Here is a 20796-nt window from a genome sequence, read left to right on the forward strand (position 1 = left end):
TAATGGTAGATCTCTGGGTGATTTGCAGTAGACTGAGAAGGATTTTTGATTCCCAATTATTTAATAATCACGGCAACAAACCCATTATTTTTCAACTTTTAATTGCAAGGCAGAAATGAAGAACGCCTGGAGGAGCCTAAACTAGGGGTGGACTTTTGTGTGGCGGGACTGTGACCATTGTTCAGTTCTGGTACTTAAAATGAATGAATTTTGGGCATTCAAGACAGCTTGAACCTAGGCTTTGTGCTAGTCTTTAAATGGAACTGAAGAAGGGGTACTCAGACTTCTAAATCTAAAAAGATTATCAAGTTACGCCAATGAGACCATAAAGAAAGACAAGCAAAATTCTCTCTCTTTGAACATATAAAAACCAGCAGTTGATTGCTTCCATCTGTATCCATAATTCAAACATGTTACGTACTTGTAGGGAAGAAAGCAGAAATCCCTGATGGCCCTCATAGTACAAAGGTTTGAGATTAATTTTGACTGGTTTGCTAACTAATAAGTCAACAGAAACCAAACCAGGTAGTATTGGCCAGCCTAGAGATAGGTACCCTGTACTTGTATTAAGAGCTAATGAGATGATGTGCAAAGGGAGAAAGAGGAACATAATTTTTTTAAAAACTGTCTGCAAAGTACTGCAGGGAAGAGTTTCCATTTTGGACTACAGTGGGCCTTTGATATCTGGTGGGGTTTGGTTCCAGGACCTCCCATGCAGCAGCATCCAAGATCTTCCTTTTCCAGGATGTGTCCTACATTTCAACCTTCTGTCCAGGAGGAATTTCAAAATGTCCTCCACTTTAAGCATGACCAAGAAGCATGAACATTTATATTAGTCCAAATGCATCTGAGGAAGTAGACTTAAGTCTATGAAAGCTCATGCTGCCAACATCTTTCAGTTAGTCTCAAAGGTTCTACAAGATCTTTCTACATGCTGATTCTACAGACTATCACGACTATATCTTTTAATTCATTTATATTAGGTGTTTGTAGCTTTTATTTGATAATGTCCTACTCTTTTCTTGAATGGCCTACATTTTGTGGTGCCTTCCCATCTTTTGTGGTTAGGACATCTGGTCACCCTGCTCCTATGCATAAAAAAATATGTGGATGCTCAAGTCTCATTAAGTACAGTGGCATAGGAAAATGGTGTCCCTTATATAAAATGGCAAAATCATGGTTTGCTTTGTGTAATTACTATATTCTTAAAATATTTTCAAGCTGTGGATGTTTGAATCTATGGATACAGAGGGCTGACTGAAGCCCCAAGTGGCATGTTGGCTGGTTAGGGAGGGGGTCTGGAAGCTGCGGTCCAAAAATTGTACAAAAAATTCCTGGTCTGATAGAAGGGTTCCTCTAACCAGGCATTCAGCATGAGAGAAAGTCCCCACTTCTTTTGATCTTTACCTTGATATTGAACAAAGCCTTTTTTCTTCTGCTTCATCATGCTGTTGGGACTGGCAGTTTGCCCACAACAAAAGGGAGTGGCCCTTTAAAAGCAGCTCTTCACAGTCTTTTACTCCTTCCTTGTGTCTGCACTTACTGTACCCTGTGGTTTCTGGGATGGAGGTGGCAGACGATGGAAGTGTTTATTTAAAACAAAGTACTTCAAGACTTTTTTTTAAAGATTAAGTTTTAATTATTTTTAACACAAACAATCCAATTTACAATGAACACATATACAATCAAAGATAAACTGGAGGGGGAGAAGAGCAGAAAAAGGAAATAAAAGAAGGAGGAAGGAAAGTGTGAGAAAGGGAGACAAAGTCATACAACTAATATTAGTAGGGTTCTTCTGATCCCTCAATTCTGACCATAATAAAACAGAGGGAAAAACCATTACAGAGCCAACCAGATAATTCTACTAACATTACTAATAACCATAGCCACCATTTCTTACATTGTTAGATTTCTTTTTTTTAAAAAAAATCTATAAATAGTTTCCAATATCTTAGTCTTCAAACTGCTTATCTTTTAGAATCCACATTAATTTGGTCATTTGGGCCAACTCAGAAACCTTAACAGTTCATTCTTCCATTGCTAGTGTTTCAGTCCTTTTCCAAGTTTCCAAACAATATTCTTGCTGCTGTTCTTATATATCTATAAAGATGTGATCCATATTATTATGAATAATGCCCAACAAAAACATTTCTGGTAACATTACAAAATCTAGCTTTAAATTTTTTTGGATTAACATATAAATCTTAGTTCAGTAACTTTTCACCTTCTTACAAGTCCACCACATATGAAAAATGAAGCCCTCTTTATCTTGGCATCCCCAACATTCATTTGAAACATTATGGGCCATTTGCAACACTTTGGTTAGGGTTAGATTCCATCTTTGCATCATCTTATATAGGTTTTCTTTTAAATTATTGCACAAAGTAAATTTTATATGTTTGAACTACCTTTCCCCCCATACATCCATATGGTCATTATGCCTTAAGTTTGAGCTGACCTTATCATGTACTCTTTTACAGGCCCATCTTCAGAAGCCATTTATACACTTTTTAAAATTATATGGTTATTGTCTTTACATAAGGCTATTATTTTTGACAATATTGAAAAGTATTCAGGATAAAGGTGCTGTGTTTTATCTGGATCTTTCGCAGAAGCATAAGGCCTTCAGTGGAAGATATGGATGAAGTATATCACCTTTATCCTGATCTAAACTGTTATTTGAAAGTAAGGTCCAAAACACACTCAGTTTTAGAGAACCCTGGGAATTGTAGTTTATTGTGGCACCAGAGCTCTCTGACAGAGAAGGCTAAATGTCTCACAAAACTTGTACAGCTACCAGAATTTCCTAGCATTGAGCCAGGGCAGTTAAAGTGGTGTCTGGATTATTTCTGCAGTCTGTTTTGAACCATAATCCCTTTTATCTCAGTGAAGCTAGCTAGATCCAAAATAAACAGAAGGTGGATTTCACTGACACTTTAGATATCACATTAACTGATCCACAAACACAAGTGTTAAGGGAAAGCCACTGGTCCTTTCACTGGCTATGCACAAACTTGAAAATGAGTGAGTATAATGTTAAGATCACTAGTTGTGTATGTGCCTTCAAGCCACCTGTCACCTTCTCACAACCCAGTATGTTCATAGGATTTTCCTAGGCAAGCCGATACTCAGAGGTGGGTTTGCCAATTCCTTTCTCTGACATATAGAATATAGCATCTGGTGTTCCCTGATGGTCTCTCATCCAAATACTAACCTGAGATGACCCAGCTTAGTTTTCAAGATCAAATGAGATCTAGGGCCTTTAGGGTATTTAGGCCCTATACTAGTTATAGCACAGTACAAATAACTGGTATGTCTTATTCAAGATTGATCCACTGTGGTCCGAGTAGTTTATTAGAAACATTGTTAAAACCAGTATTTGTCCTCTTTCAGGGCATCACAAGAAGAATACAGTAACAATAATTAGAATAGATAAAATCAGTTGAAACAAATCCAAATACCTAGGTAAGCAAAAAATGTTGTTACATAGCGCCAGGCAAATTGCAATGTTGATGCAACATTCTTCTCAGGAAGAACATTGTCTTCTCAGGAAGATATCCCTGTTGGCTGTTCTTGTCTTCTTCCTTTTCCTTCTCTTTTTTGTTTTCAGTTCCATAGCTGTCTTTAAAGACCATGGTTTCCCCAGAGAGCCTACAGCCTAAAATCTGTACAATTCAAAACAAATATAAACCTGTTTACACAGACAACTGTAAATAAAATGAGTTACAATAAAATACAATTTTAAATTATCCATCAGTAGTGAACACCACAAAAATATTTAATTTAAAAGCCAGGGAGAACAGATGAGCTTTAAGAAAAATCCTCTTACAGGCAGCTAAAATGTCTTAGGAGAAATCCTATAAGACAAGTCAACTTTCATTCTACACTTGACAAACCTCCCTCTAGAGAAATCAAGGAAGGAAGGAGGGAACATGTGCTGTGGTTTGTATATTTGTTTGCGCTCTGGAACTTAAATGAATCAAAATTTGCTATCAAAAATTGCAACCCTCAAAAACCAGTGGGAGAGCATTGCTGTCTCACAGAATATGTTGTCGCAGGCTTGCGCATCACTGTTTATCAACAAAGACTTTAAGAAAAAGATGTAAGCAGGATATTATCAAACCAGACTTTATCACGCTTGATTTCATTTACTTAGAATTGAGTATAAGCTAATTTCCCTCACTTTCACTGCAGATGTTCAGTTAGCATAACAAAGCTGATTGTATGATTGTGTTACTACCAGTTACTCCTGCTGTGATCATTGTTTATTTTGTATGTATTTTACCTTACTATGAAAGTTATCAGTGTACTTTTGGCCATACTGTTTACAATTTTCACCTCTGTAGCCACGTGTGTGATTGTGTACCTTGTTGTTGTTGCTGTTGTTGTTGTGTGCCTTCAAGTGATTTATGGTGACCCTAAGGCAACTCTATCATGGGGTTTTCTTGGCAAGATTTGTTCAAAGGAAGTTTGCCATTGCCATCCTCTGAAGCTGAGAGAGTGTCACTTGTCCAAGGCCAACCAGTGAGCTTACATGGCCAAGCCGGGATTCGAAGTGTGATCTCCAGAGTACTTGCCAACTTAAAATAATACATATATCTAGTGAAGTGAGCTCCAGATTCTCTGCAAAATGTGTAGTCCAACAAATCTGTCTATTTAAGCTCCAATGAGATTCCTTTGCTGTAAACTCTTCTGTTTCTTTGGCCTTTTAAACCAAGCCTCAGAGTTGATGTCTGTTGAAGCATCTCACAGACAATAAGATGTCCTTGTTGTGTGTGTTCAACTTATGGCAACCCTAAGGCAACTCTGCTAAGGGGTCTTATTGTTAAGATTTGTTCAGAGGGGGTTTGCCTTTGCATTCCTCTCAGGCTGAGAGTATGTGATGTACCCTAGGTTACTCAGTGAGTTTCCATAGCGGAGCAGGGATTCAAACCCTGGTCTCCAGAATCATAGTCCAACGCTCAGTCAGTACACCATGCTGTCTCTCAACCAGGTTTGCTGGGCATTAATAGCCACAGTCTCCCACGTCACACCACAATTTGTCGTAGTCTTACCTCTGAACAGATCAAGGCTCCATCTACAGTGCAGAAATAATGCAGTTTGACACCACTTTAAAGTGCTGTAGCTCCATCCTCTAGAACCCTGGGATTTGTAGTTTTATATGGTCTTTAGCCTTTGCCTAAGAATGCTGTTGCCTCAACAAGCTGCAAATCCCAGAATTATGTAGGTTGGAGCCATGCCAGTTAAAGTAGTGTCAAATAGCATTTATTTCTACAGTTTAGATGTAAGTGCTTTATCTTTTAAAAAAGTGTATTCTGTTTAACAAGTGATCTATTTTAATGTCGTAACAGTTTAATTGTATTTTAATGGTCACTTCTGTATTTAATTATTTATTTCATTTTTATGTCGCCTTTCTCCCAGAACGGGACCTGAGTTGGCTCACAAGATAAAAATGTTTTAAAAACTTATAGTAAGAATTTTAACACAGATAAAATCATATCATTAAAACAGTATATTTTAATACTATTTATATATGTTTATACTGAGGGAGGTTGTTCATGTTTAAGTGTTAATTTGTTTTTGCGATTTTAATCATCTTGGCTATTGAATGTGTTGTCCATGTGTAAGTTTGTGTTTTTGGTTTTTGTACTAATAAAATGTATAATTAAATTTAAAAAACAGTATTATTTTAATTAATATGTTTTAATTGTACTGTGCTTTTAAATAGTAAGCTTCTTGGAGTCCCAGTTCTGGGGGCAAAAAGCAGGATATAAATAAATATAAATATGATGATGATGATGATGCACCCCAAGTTGCAAGGAAGGAAGAATACCTGACCCTTCTGAGGAAGCAGAGAATTGAAGCCTGACCTATTAATCTCTTAGCCCTCCTTGCCCTGAGGCAGTTTGCTGGAAAGGAAGGAGTCAGTGTTCCAAAAATAATTTCCTAAGCAGCTGCCCAGAGTTATTATAGGGGAAGTGAGTTTTTAATGATGCAGACATCTTTCTCAGGAACAAGGGTGAGTCCAGAGATCTGGAATGCACCTGGGGTAAAATATGAAGAATGTCCCATTGTCATACTGAATGAAGTAGAAAAGGGTTGATGTAGGATCTAGGTTACCGTTTCTCCTGCAGGGAGATGCAGAGGCCAAGCAGAAATTCCCTTCTAGGGGTGTCACCATAATTGCATTCCTTATAATGCAAGGCTTGTACAAGTCTATTCAGAAGTAAGTCCCGCTGAGTGCTGTGAAGCTACTCCTAGGTGTGTTTTGCATGTAGGTGGTTGTTGTTGTGTGCTTCCAAGTCATTTTTGACTTATGGTAAACCTAACATTGGGTTAAGCTTCTTCACAGGGGGTTTGCCATTGCCATCCTCTGAAGCTGAGAGAGTGTGACTTGCCCAGGGTCACCCAGTGTGTTTATATGGCCTGAGCTCCAGAGTGAATGCTCAAACCATGCTGGCTCTCTTTGTATATAGGACTATAGCCTTAATATTCCCTTCTAGAGGGAAGGGTGAGATTCACTGAGGCAGGAATTAAATAGCCTTCCACATTTTGTTGACTGCAACTTCCAGCTCTCCTCCTCATTGGCTTTGATGGATAGGGCTGATGGGAGTTGTAGTCCAACAACTGGAGGGCTGAATGATTAATCAGGAACCTTTTTGAGAAGAGAAATGTGTCAGTGCCTTTAAAACCAACTGGTTTTTATTTTTGCATCTTTAGGTGTTGTTGTTGTTGTTGTTGTTGTTGTTGTTGTGTGCTTTCAAGTAGTTTCCAGCTTATTGCGACCCTAAGGCAAACCTATAATGGGGTTTTCTTGGCATGTTTCTTCAGAGGGGTTTTTGCCATGTCCATCCTCTGAGGCTGAGACAGTGTGACTTGCCCAAGGCCGCTCAGTGAGTTTTCATGGCTGAGTGGAATTTGAACCTTGGTCGCCAGAGGGTTTTTGTGTGCATGAAAGTTTGTGCAGAATTAAAAACCAGTTAAGTCTTAATGGGGCTGCCACATTTCTTTTTCTTTCTTTTTTTTCACTTCCCCTTTCTTCTTCCTTTTTTTATTCTGCAAAAGATAATATAAAACATGTCAGGAAATACTAGCTTTTAGAAATGAATTTAAGCTTGTTTTTCTCAGTCAACAATGGCTTTTAACGTTGACCAAAACACACCCGATCTGAGGCATTTTTATTCTGCACAGAGGCAATGTTTTTTTGTTCTTTCATCCAAGAACAAGTTCCACTGAATTCAGTGGGACTTATTTCTGACTAAAACAGGTAATAAACATGATTATCTTGTATAATTCCACTGCATTTAGCAGTCTTCCACGCTGCAGAAATAAAGCATTTTGACGCTGCTTTAACTTTTGTGACTCCATCCTGTAGAATCCTGGGATTTGTAGTTTGGTGTATTTTCAGCTTGGTTTGTCAGAGAGCTCTGGTGCCTCACCAAACTACCAATCCCAGGATTATATAGGACAAAGTCAGGGCAGTTAAAGTGGTATCAAAATGCCTTTATTTCTGTAGTGTGGCTACACCCTTAGTTGGACTTAGAGATGTATATATTAGGTTTGTGTGTGTGTGTGTGTGTGTAGGTTCTCAGTGTGTTGTTAAACCCAAACCTGAAGGCTTTTCATCCCTCCTTGTAGAAATAACACATCTTGACACCACTTTAAATGTCACGGCTCCATCCTACCAAATCCTGGGCTGTGTAGTTGGATGAGATATTAGACCTCTCCAGCCGGGAAGGTCTTGCAAAACTACAAATCCCAATATTCCACTGGATGGCACTAAAACACTTAAAGTGGCGTCAAACTGCATTAGTTCTGCAGCATAGATAAACCCTAAGAGAGAAGGGTGGCTGGGTTTTGCAATGACACTGTAGAAATAACGCACTTTTGACACTATTTCAACCGCCACAGCTCCATCCTACAGAATACTGGGGTGTGTAGTTTGGTGAGGCGCCAACCCTCTTGGGCAGAAGGGGTTAAAAACCTTGCAGAACTACACATCCCAGGATTCCAGAGAATGGAGCTAGAGAGCATTAAAGCGGTGTCAACCTGTTTTATTTCTGCTGTGTGGATGCACCATTAGTTGGGTTTGGAGATATACAATATGGGTTAGGTTTACACACAGACACACGCACGTCCACACACACGTCCAGATATAAAATAAAGGATCTCAGTGCGTTGTTTTTAAACCCAACCTGGAGGCTTTGGGGGGGGGGGGCGTGTGTGTCCTTTTTGCCTTCCTTTTGTAGAAATAATGCCACTTCACCCCACTTTAACTCCCACGGCTCCATCCTACCATATCCTGGGATGTGTAGTTTGCCAAGGCTGCATCCTTCCTGGACAGAGGAGGGTTTAAAAACCTTGCAAACCTACCCACTCCTGACTACAGGATTCCAGTGAATGGAGCTGCACAGCATTAAAGTGGTGTCAACCTGCTTTATTTCTGCAGTGTGGACCCACCTTTAGCTAGGTGTTAGGTTTGCATGTACAGTATACACATATGCATGTACACACACACACGTGTGTGTGTATATACACACACATGTGTATGTACAGTATATATTTTGTGTGTATGTATGTGTGTCTATTCAATTTTATTTTATTTATTTCAAGGATTTATATTCTGCTTTTTCCCCACAGTGGGATGTATATATATGTGTGTGTGTGTGTGTGTACAGAGAGAGAAACAGAGAGGTATGTCTGTATATGTGTGAATATATATATGTGTGTGTGTGTATTCAGTATATATACATGTGTGAATATGTTTATATATTCACTGCATATATATGTGTGTGTGTGTCTCTATGTATGTATATATATTTATATCTGTGTATGTGTATATATATGTATGTGTATATTCAGTATATATGTGTATATTCAGTTTATATATATGTGCATCTCTGTGTATATATGTGTGTTTATATATGTGTGTGTATTCAGTATATATATATGTCTCTGTGTATGTGTGTGTAAAAAAATCAGTATGTATATCTGTATGTCTGTGTATATGCGTGTGTATATATTCAGTATAGGTATGTGTGTGTGAATATATATGTGTGTATGCATATTCAGGATATATGTGTGTGTGTACACATATATGTGTGTGTGTGTGTGTGTTTTCACACACACCGACCCCAGGGATGTGTAGTTTGGCCAGGCCCCATCCCTCTTGGGGATGAGTGTGTTTTTGTGTATGTGTATAAAACCTTGCCAAACTACACACCCAAGGACTCTTTTTGTCAGAGGGCTCAAAGCGGTATCAAACCGCTTTATTCCTCCAGTGTAGATGCCCCAAGGCAGGGGAAGAAGGCGTGTATGTGTGTGAAAAAAAGAGCCAAGTCATGCTTACAGGGCGGAGGTTGGAGGGATGGAGGAGGAGGAGGAAGAAGGGGAGGTTTCTGCCTCCTCCATCTCCATAAAATGGAGGCCCTCCCTCCCTGTCTCTTTCCCCGTTTCCCTCTCTTTTTCCTCAGCGAATGAAAAGGAGCTGAAGGAGGCGCTGAGGGAGCTGACCATGGAGCCCTCGCCGCCCGTCGTCTTCGTCCGACGGCACCCGGTCGGAGGCTATGAGAAGACGGCCCAGGTAGGGAGAGAGATACATGTTAGCTTACAAGATTTAGTTATAATAGTTATTCTGTACCCCGCCTTCCCGCCCAAAATGGGACTCCAGGCGGCTTACAGTCTCTCAGGTCTACCCCCCCACTGCAAGAAACAATGCGTTTTGGGGAGCTGAGACTGTAGGACTGAGTTCCCAGAATTCCCTAGCACTGAGCCAGCGCACTTAAAAGCGGCGTCAAACTGGATTATTTCTGCAGTGTGTTTTGGACCAGCAAAATACTGTACAGTTAAAAACTTACCAAAGTGATCATTAAAATGGCATCAGACTCTTACGGTGTTAAAAGAGACCATTTGTTTCAAAATGGGATACAGTTTAAAAAAAAAAGCACTAAATACAGCACCCTTAAAATAATACAACGCCTGGTTGTGGTTGTGTGTCTTCAAGAGGTTTCTGAGTTATGGCAACCCCAAAGTGGCTGGGTTTGCCATATCCTGGCGTTTTCTGGGTAAGTTTTGTTGAGAGGGTGCAGTTGTTGTTTTTGCCATTGGCTCCCTCTGAGGTTGAGAGAGTGTGACTTGACCAAAGTTAACCCCAGTGGAGTTCCATGGCCAAACTTAATGGCTACTCTTGTTGTTGTTGTTGTTGTTGTTGTTGTGTGCCTTCAAGTCATTTCCAACTTATGGCAACCTTAAGGCAAACCTATAATGGGGTTTTCTTGGCCAGGTTCCTTCAGAGGGATTTCCCCCCATTGCCATCCTCTGAGGCTGAGAGGGTGTGACTTGCCCAAAGTCAGCCAGTGGTTTTTCGTGGCTGAATGGAATTCGAACCCTGGTCTCCAGAGTCATAGCCCAGCGCTCAAAGCACCACACTGGCTTTCACGAATATAAACTATCCAGCAGCCTTTCCATCAGTAGAAGAACCCAAGGCAGGTCACAGCACAGTTATGGAAAAACACGAAAGTTACAACAGTGAAACGCAAGCAGCTTCATATAAAACAAGAACCAAATTTGTTGCTGGTGTGGGCCTTCAAGTCGTTTCCGAATTATGGCAACCCTAACGCGAACCTATAAATGGGGTTTTCTTGGCAGGATTTTTTCAGAGAGGGTTTACTTTTGCTTTTTGCTGAGGTTGAGAGAGTGGGACTTGTTCAATGTCACCTAATGGGCTTCCATGTCTGAGCAGGGATTTGAACCCTGGTCTCCAGAGTCCTAGTCCAACACGCAAACCACTACACCATGCTGGCTCTCAAGAACCAGATTAAAAGCACATTAGGAATTAAAAGTATAGCACATCTAGTTATATCCATTGAGTAGACTCATAGAGGTGGAAGGTACCAGTCTAGCCCCCTTCCATGCAGGGATACACAATCAAAGCATCCCGAAGCAGATGGCCATCCAACCTCTGTCTAAAATCCTCATTCAGTCAGGGCTATGCAGGTGCAGTTCTTAATTCCTGCGCATGAACGCAGTTGCATTGAGTCCAGGCAGTTATGGACTTTTTTCACACTAAGAGTCTGGAAAGCCCATATGTTGCAATACATATGTCATGTGGAGTTGCTGTTGTTGTGCAAGAGACTCCCAAAGCGCCAAGGACATTTCTTCAGTTGCAGCATCACTTCCTTTATATATGTAATGTATTTTCATTCCAAAGCTTTGGGAATTGCCTGTATATTGGTAGCTTGCAAAGATAAATATATAATCTGTACATATTTAAAATATATTAAAATAATATACTTTAAAGTTAAGTTAAAATAATGGGATGTACAATGGGCCCTTGGTAGCCTCTGAGGTTCACTTCCATTATTACAACCTGCTTTAGGCAGGAAGAAATGGCCCAGCTGTACAGTAGTTGGTTGTCAAATCACAAGAAACCAGAAACACTTGGAGATCCATAGCAAATTCTTTTTGTTGTTTTAAAGTATTTTTAGTACTTCTCATATTTGTGTGTTGTGTTCTACTAGTTTTTACATTGTAAACTGTACTGGGATCCATATTATACACAGTTTGGAAAAGTTATACAACTTCTATATTCTTGTATTCAGCAAGACCAATGATGGTTGGTTCATGGACTCTGGGATTAGAAAACATGCAGAGGTAGCTGTGTTGGACATTTAACAAATACAAACAAAAATCCATCAGTGATACCTTTATTGGCCAACTGAAATGCACAATATACCTGTTGCAAGCCATGGCCTTCTTCATCAGGCAAGATGTTACAAACCAAACAGGAGAAAAAACTAAACAATTGGAGATGTTAGTCAGATGCCTGCATGTTGTTTCAGTCCTTAGTAAAGATGTTATGATTGGCCGCCAAAAGATGTCCTCTCCATCATAACATCTTTACTAATGACTGAAACAACATGCAGGCATTTGGCTAACATCTCCAATTGATTTCCCCCCCTCTCCTATTTGGTTTGTAACATCTTGCCTGATGAAGAAGCCCATGAGATTCGAAAGCTTGCAACAGGTATATTATGCATTTCAGTTGGCCAATAAAGGTATCACTGATGGATTTTTGTATTTATCTGGGATTAGAAGTAACTTTTCCAAGCTCTCTGTGTGTCCCAGGTCAACTAATGTTAAAGTATATACTGTATTATGGTGTTACCTTTATTAAGCCAACACCAAAGGCACAACATTCATTGCTCTAGCTTTCAAAGCTAGTAAAATTAATTTTATGCCATCTTGGTTGGCCTAATAAAGGTCACAATATGGACTACAGAATTTGTCTCATGGGCAAAATGGCTACCCTGCATCCAGATAAACAAAACACCCTCACTGCCAAAAGCTCAGGCCTTCTGTATATGCTCTAATTGACATTTTATCTTTGCTTGTGTTTCCATCTTCTATTACTATGTCTGGTGTCAGAGTCATTTCCCTGGAGGCAAACAGGTACATGAGCCCAGGCATTTGTTAAACGCAAACATAGTGACTAAATTTCAGCTGACAGAATATGGAGATTAATGGATGCGCTTTCCAGACCCCAGCTGTCAAAATTCATTTGTGAAATTCAGTCATTAAACCCAAATAATGGCAGCAAGTCTACAAGCATGGATCATGAGCCAAATTCTCCTGTGGTACAGTATGGCACCATCATCATTTTGTGCTTACATGCCAAAACTCAAGCAAATGAGATGAATGCTTATAAAAGGGTAGTCTTTTGCATGGTTACTTATGCAAATGTTCCTGTAAAGCCACAGAAAATGATCCCCTTTGTTAGCTGGTGGCACCTGATTCCATATAATTATTGCCTCTGCAACAGGCATCTTGGAGTCCGGCCATATTCTTCTCACCTCTTCCAGTATGGGCTTCCATAATGGGCTTTCATGAGATCACATCTGAGTTGTTGTAGTTATGTGGTCTCTGTGCCTTAACAGAACCCAAGTTTTTTGGGGGGCTAGAACTCCACCTAGAATCTTCCAGCTGGCTGGATCAATAGACAGGCTGCCTGGAGGGATTCTGGGATTAATAATAATAATAATAATAATAATAATAATAGGGGGTCCTAAGCAATCCATGTTCCTGCTACTCTTGTAATATGTAGAGCTCATCAATCTGTGACTGTTGGGAAAAGTTTGTTGCAAATACAAATCTGAAGCAAGTAAACTGGCAAGTCAGGTTTTTATTTAATTGAAGGTTTGGATATTTATGAGGAATAGTGTAACATTGGTTATGGAGCCAGAGGGGACAGCAAAAATACTAATTAAAATTATAACTTCTGATCTGTTATGTGTGCTTCATTGGGTTCAAAGCAAAGATTCTGGCAAGAGTGTTAAGTCAAAAATCCTTTATAATGTGACAATTTTACATTCTTCATGGTCTCTGTGACCCATAAAATGGGTAATCTTGTGCATAGTGTGTTCTAGAATCTTGTAGAATTATCTTGGTAATAGTTATTATTCCTTCAGATGCTGTTGGACTGCAAATCCCAGCAGTTCTAGCCAGCATAGCCAACAGCATGGAATGCTGGGAGCTGCAGTCCACTGACAGCTGCAGGGCTGTATGATTCTCACCTCTTAAAATGGAGTTGTTTTCTTACTATACTAATGTCTCTCTTTCATCTTATATTTGTTCTACTACTGTCAGCTATGCTGGACACCTTTATTTAACAGTTTTCTGGATTTGCTTTCTTTAGGCACACCGTGAGGGAACACTTCACAAGATGCTTGAAGTGACTGGCCAAGCAGAGGGACCATCTTATGATCTGATAGTCATTGGAGGGGGTTCTGGTGGGCTTGCAGCTTCCAAGGTAGGATTAATGAAAACACTCCTGTGGGAATCTTGGTTTTTGCTCTGGTGCTTCTTAGATCCTTTAATGAATCCCCTTTGGGCAAACTTTGTAGTGGCCTAGGACATCCTGGATAGTTTTTTGCAATCCATCAAGGGGACACATGAAGAGACCTTGCACAGACAAGGCAAAACCATTTGAATAGAAGTTTACTCACACATCAAAACAACAGCTGGTGATGAATCTACTCTCGGTTTATTCTGAGCTTTCAAGCCAGTATCCAAGGGTGTGGAGCCAACCTATTATGGGGTTAGGTTGCAGCACCTTGAATAGCTTTTTTAATATTCAGACAAGGACCCAGAGTGGATTTGCTGTCTCCACTGACCTAAGAGCCTACAACAGTCACTCAACCAAAATTTCTCTCTGTGTATGTGTGTGCCCTCTCCTCCATGCATCCCACAACCACTGCAGTGTCTTTGACTGCTGGAAACCATTTTGGCCCAACAAAAGCCCAATTAAAGGCTGCTGTAAACCAGTTTGGCCCAACAAAATCCTCTTCTTTGCCCTTAACTGAGCAGTGAATGCATCTCAAATACCTAGAGAGATGCTGAACTTCAAACTGCTTGTATTAACTTTGAAATTCTGTCCTGATATTATGATACGTTCAGTTATTTGTAGCATCTGTTCCTGAGAAATGGGGATCATAATATGCAGACAGGGTGTGCATGGGCTTCCAGATATGGTAGGATTTCAGCTCCCATGAGGCCTAGTCTGAATAGATGATAGGGTTTGCAGTCCGACTACATCTAGAGGGGGCCACATCTTCCCTAACCTTGCCATGGTACAAAGTGAATCTCTACTAATAAGACTTTTAGTGAAAAAACTCAAATTAGTTTTAGAATTCAAAACAAAGCAACTGATAAATAATTCTCTGAAGTTTTAACTTTGGGTCTGAAATATGCAGGCTTCTTTGTTTTTCATATTTTCCATTTAGCCCTTTTATTGTTAAATAAAATGAGAGCGAGCGAGCGAGAGAGATTTTTAATAGCTTCAAAGGAGCACAAATGCAAAATGTGCTGATGAATGCTGTTGGGGAAAATAGAAATAGGGGATTAATAAACACTATCTGCCTGAAAGAAAACACATCTTTCAGGCAGTCTAGCTTGCAAAAGTGAACTTTTTTTTTTAAAATGCACCCTACCTACTTTACTGATACAGAGTATTTCAACTGCCTGAAAGATGTGTTTTCTTTCAGGCAGTTGAAATACTCTGTATCAGTAAAGTACTGTAGGTAGGGTGCATTTTTTTTAAAAAAGTTCACTTTTGCAAGTTAGACTAAAAGGCTATTGATTTAGGGAACCTGGTGCTTGTGACATGGTTTGGACTGCAGCTCCCATTTATCCAGCTGGCTTGGCCAATGGTAGTTGTATAGAACCATAAGCCTGCCATAGGAGCCAGACCTTAGCATTGTCTGTATCTGGGGTGGAATTCCATGTGGCCCTCCAAATGTTGTGGAATTGCCTCATCTGGCATTGGCTTAAGCTGACTGGGGTTTCTAGGAGTTACAGTTGCATGAGCTCTGGAGAACTGCATGACTTTCCAGAGTTTCAAGGAGTCTATTCCACTCTTACCTGGGGATGAAATTGATTGGATTTGGGATTGATTCGATGCAAAGCACATGGTCATCTTCTTGTCTGTGGTGTACAATTTTATCAGCTTGAAAATTCAACTGATGAGGTGAGAAAAATGGTTTTTGCCCTTAGCTGTGTGGGTACTTGGTAAAGTTTTTATTATACTCCATCTAATACCCCAGGGTAATTTTGTTACTAATTATTTCACTTCTCGATAGCTTCTGCTGAGATTTAATTGGCTTTTCCCACAGCATGTGTTTTGTTATGACAGTCAGATATATAATTGCTTTTAAGTATGGACTTGCTGCTTTTTCAGAGGATGCACCCAGTTAATTTTGCTTGGACAGATGGGAATTTCTCTGAATCTGTACCGTTAATACAGATTTGCCTCTAGAACAGGGTACTAGTCCTGGATATTCCAAGGACAAATAAACTGGATTTAACATATAGCAGCAGCTTTATAAAGGAAGTACAGAAGATACAGAAGAAGGTGGCCAAAGGGCTGTGCCCTGCAAATAAGTAAATGATATTAAAGCCTTGGTCTTTTTGATGGGTCCACCATTAACACCAGAGCTGGGCCTTCTGTGCCAGATGGCAGGATATATACAGCTGCCATTTTGAATTCCTACTGTGGCACCTGACAGCACAACTGAGCAATTAAGATGACAGGTGGCTTTTGATGGACCAGAAAGTGGCAGTATATGAAAGCAGTGGACCAGGTATATGGAGAGTGAAGGACTCATTTCCTGCATTTATTTTACATATGCAAACTCTTTGTGGTTTAGATAGTGAATAATCCCTGGCAAAATAGATGAGAGATGAGCCTAGGATAGAGCTGTCCATGAATGCAAACAGCACAAAACTATCACGGGTATCTGATCCAGAACAGGGCCTGCAGATGTTTTTAGTATTATCTTTCCCAGAACCTTTCATCTAACATGGCAGATGATGGGTTCCTTGTAATTACCAGTAGTTCCCTTTTTGCCAACAACGAAGGAATTTACAATACAAGTACAATTTTATGGTGTAATTGTTCTAGTTACCTTTATAGTTAGAGTAGAACATACAGCTTCAATACTTAGGTGTGTTTTGTATGACATACCAATGGCTTGTAGCATTCTAATGTTCCTTTAAAATAACCAGTTATTTTTTTAATAATGGCAAAGTAAAATGTCCCATGTTTAAAATGCTATATTATATTAAGAAAAATGGGTTTATCCTAGGAACAGTAAATTTGAAAAGCAGTCATCTAAGCTCTTCACTGTCCTTCCCCCTCCAACATTTGGAAGTTTCTAAATTTCAGGGAGAGTACACTTTTAAAGGGACTTCAGCATGAAGCTTCTGAGTTAGTGTCAAACATGCAAAGCAAATTTAACAGTTATGATTGAGCTCAATAGACTTAGTCTGGTCTTGAGCAACTCACACCTAAAATTAACTGTCTCTATTTAGGTGTTCATATATACTCTGTTTTTCCTTTGTCAATTCATTAGCAGCTGGAAATGGGTTGCACACCCATTATAATTGGATCTTTAATTCCTTGGCTCATGTGTTTGTATATTTCAGGGTGAAATGACACACCTGTCTCTTGCATTGTTGGGCCTCCTGATTTAACTTTGTAATAATATTCCCCCCATATTTGCTGCTGCTGTACAAGCCTCTCTGGATGTGGGATTTATAAACACATGTACACATGCACTATCAACTGAGGATAACAGCTAATGCATGTTGAGTGGGCTCTGGCCCTCAGAATCTTGTGCTGTGATACATTTGTTAGCCTTTGTCCAGAAACTGTTGTGTTCTGCTGTATCACCTATCATGGCTGCTGTTCTGGCAAATGAAATATCTGAAAGTTACCATTCTCTTATTGTCACACTTGGCCTGTGCCTACAGCAGCCATAATTGGGAAGTGAGCAGGTTTGTAGGTTGCTTTGCCATCCTGCACTGAGGGCATACTTTGTATTGTGGTGCTGATATCAGTGCCATCTTCATTGCTCAGTTGTTCTTTGTCAAGGGCCACAGTGGGAAATCAAAATGGAAGGTAGCAGCTGGACATACTGAGCTATCTAGCATGGAGGGCCATTTCTTTTAAGATTTAACAAAGGTCCTTCTATTGGGACCTAACGGGTGCTGGTGGTCTAACATGTCTCTGGGAATGCCACATGCTGAGGGAACACTTGCAAGTCAGGAGTGGCAATTTTTTTAAGTGACTCCTCCCCATTACATTCTGATATTTTCAATTTTGGTAGGAAACCAGACATCCTATTATTTATGCTTGGAATGGGGATGTGCTTAACTTGCCTAGCCTGCCTATTTTTCCTTCACCTAAGGCAGTAGAGGACAAGGGGTCTTGGAGATGTCTCATCCAAAGGATCTCCATGAGTCGGGGTTTATTCGAGGGCAGTTAACAACAAAAAGCTATGTAGCCTTGATCAGCATTTTGGTTCAAATCTAGACAAAGGACCACTTTAGATTTTAGCCAGTATTTTCTTCTTGTGTTTCTTATTTGCTTCTGAAGTTACCCTTTTTTTAAAGACAGAACCTCCAGAAGCAAATAAAAATAGATGTGGGGTGAGACTTGTTTGTTTGTTGTATCAACTCCTGTGGCTGTCTTTTCTTCAAAAGAAATGGTACATTTAAGTGCCACTTTTAAAAAGTATGACTAGTGTAATATGTAGCTTGTTTCTCTGATCTGAGTTAGGGCCAGTTGAGACCTGTATACTTATCCTTGCATGAGGTATATTTATTTGTAATGATGTTTCTTGGAATGCTTAAAATACAGGCCATGACTTGGGGGCTAAGACTGAGTCCATGTGCATCACTTTGTGTCTCAGAATAAAGTTAATATAGAAAGGTGTTTTGAAGTATAAATACCGCATGATCCAAAAGTCTTAAGGGCCATTCATGTAATGAATACACCCATCATTTGACCACCTTGTGGTTAATTCAGGAGACCAAACGATCGTTCAGCATTTAATTAAGTTCATGTTGTTTCAGTTTATTTCCCCCCACCAGGCATTCACCTAATTGTTGCTTTTATTTCATTATTAAAGTAATTGCCATGAAAATCCAATCTTGTCTTTTCATTGAAAGAGAAAATGACACAGGGAATTGAATGAAATTTCTCTGAGATTTCTTCACCTCAACCCCCCACCTCCATGCACACTTCAGGCAAAGTCAAAATGACAGATCCATCTTGACACTGTGTTTTCCCAATAATTGACTGTCATGCCAGTTAGTAAGCTGCTTGGGGGAAGAATTGCCTTTTGTGATGTCTGGTTACCTATGCGCAAATAAAATCCTTTAGTTTGTAAAATCAGCTGCATGGGTGTTTAGGATAATATAGGTATAATGACAGTAATTATGGGGAATTACATGTGTTGTAATGCAGCTTGTATACTGTTTTAGAAACACTGGTGACTAGGGTTTCCATTTTGGACTGACCTTCCCAGTCAGTACTTGATCAGCTGCTGGTCATTCAGTTTAAAACTGGATTGGCCTAGAATTCCATCCTCGCCCTTTTGTAGGGAATAAATTGGTACCTATGTTAAATAGGATACACTGACTCTGATCTGGGCTAGTTAATCCTATATGTACTAAGAGTTGAGTTCTCATTTCTTGAATCACAGACCTTTGCAGGAATGGTTTTCATTATATGGACCATGGTTTACATTTTGTCTTCTAGATGGAGACAGCCAGCATGCTGTAGTGGTTTGAGTGTTGTATGAGGATTTGGGAGACCAGGGTTTCAATCCTTGCTTGAGTGTGGAAACTGACTGGGTGACCTTGGGCAAGTCACTTTTTCTCAGTCTCAGAGGAAAGCAATGGCAGGCCCCTCTAAACAGATCTTGCCCAGCAAACCCCATGACTGGTTTACCTAAGGCTATCCATAAGTCAGAAATAACCTGAAGGCACACATCAGCTTCTAAACATCCTCTTCGTGAGGCACTATAGTTGTGCTGTGATAGTAGCAACTATCATACAGCTGAGAACAGTGGAAGTTATAATCTATTATTTGGTATGGGAAGGTTAAGGGGAAGCTAAGCTTATTGGTCTGAACATAGAAAGGAAGAAGAGTACTTCAGTGATTTGGAATGAGATCTGGCTGTGAACTCTACTAAGCTGCTACCACAGCCTTTTGGAATGCAGTTGTCTGCTATTGTTCTGTTTGCTATGTGATAATGAGTTGTTGCCCAACTTAGGTAATGAGTGGGTCATTGTGTTACATCTGTAATTATCAACGTTGTTGTGGGTGATGTGTGCTATCTATTTCCCCTCTCTTCCTGATTCATGTTCACTGACCACCAGTAGGCCAGTTGCCTATTTAGATTTCTGGCAGCAACCTTTGACATCAACAAGAGTAGCTCAGCATCTACTTCCTAGGAACAGCAACAACAATCTTGTGGCACCTTAAAGATGGCCAGGTTTATGATGGCATAAGCTTTTGTGGACAATGTATACTTCATCAGGTGCATGATTTATTAGCCTCAAGTTAGGAGATTTATATACGGTATATAACAGAATACATATATATTTGAGGTATATCAACTTGAGATGAATTTGCCAACTTGGTGTTGGTACCTAAGGTAGCTGATGAGGTGGACATCATCTATGAAAGTTTAGACTGTAATCATGGCTGCTGAGACCTGACATTGGGCCCACGGCAAAATGCATGAATGCTTTCCACTCCCTAAATTTAGCAGTAAATATTATATTTACTCTCTGAGCTGTAGTGATACCAGCATTTATATTATAATGTATTATTTCTTCACGGTCTAGAGCTGCAGAACCGCAGGCTCTCCCAAGATCTGAACCCTAATGATTCACTTACCTCAGTATATTTGTAATGAATGTGTTAGCTTTTGAGGTGACCCAAGATTATTTTTTCTGCAGCGCACACATGCTGCCATTCTTCTGGAAATAATTCCTGTATTTGTTTGCAATCTTCACTTGTTCATGGCACACCTTTCTGGTGTTATAAGGCTTACCTCTGAGCAAGGATATGGACCATTGCAGTTCCTAAGTGGACATAGACAACCACTGATCCTAGGACTGCATACACCCTCAGTCCAATTTCAAAAACTTTTTGCTTGCTGTCAGAATCTGGCATAATCTGCCATACAGTTGTATGTGTTAATTTGTTATAATAGTTAGTGTAGTAGTTTGGAAGCTTTTGTGTGTGTTTCACTTTTGTTGTTGGGGAAAGATGGGAGGCATTGTGCTGGTTTAGACACTTAGTAGTGGTGGAGAGGGTAGATTGTTGCCTGGTACTGGAATGTGCAGATATTTAGAGGCTTTCTTTGATCAGAACTTTCTCAGGGAAAAGACTGAAAGTTATGAGGAATTGGGCAGACTTGGCAGATAGGTTTAGAAAGGGCAGGT

The 20796-nt window shown here is 39.8% G+C and overlaps 1 protein-coding gene across 5 annotated transcripts in view; it reads left to right on the forward strand.

Annotated features, from left to right (window-relative positions):
• TXNRD1 (thioredoxin reductase 1) overlaps positions 1-20796 on the forward strand; it is a 91307-nt gene that overhangs the window by 37429 nt on the left and 33082 nt on the right. For 4 of the 5 annotated variants that reach the window (XM_089528008.1, XM_089528007.1, XM_089528009.1 and 1 more), the window contains 2 exons: positions 9474-9583; positions 13694-13807. In XM_089528008.1, the coding sequence (XP_089384134.1) occupies positions 9474-9583; positions 13694-13807 (224 nt within the window). Of the gene's footprint in view, positions 1-5421; positions 5471-9473; positions 9584-13693; positions 13808-20796 lie in introns of all 5 variants that reach the window. The other variant, XM_089528010.1, reaches the window with a different exon arrangement.

The sequence above is a fragment of the Sceloporus occidentalis genome, unplaced genomic scaffold (assembly GCF_023333645.1).
Source record: "Sceloporus occidentalis isolate IW3139 unplaced genomic scaffold, rSceOcc1.0.p SCAF_5, whole genome shotgun sequence".
NCBI lineage: Eukaryota > Metazoa > Chordata > Lepidosauria > Squamata > Phrynosomatidae > Sceloporus > Sceloporus occidentalis.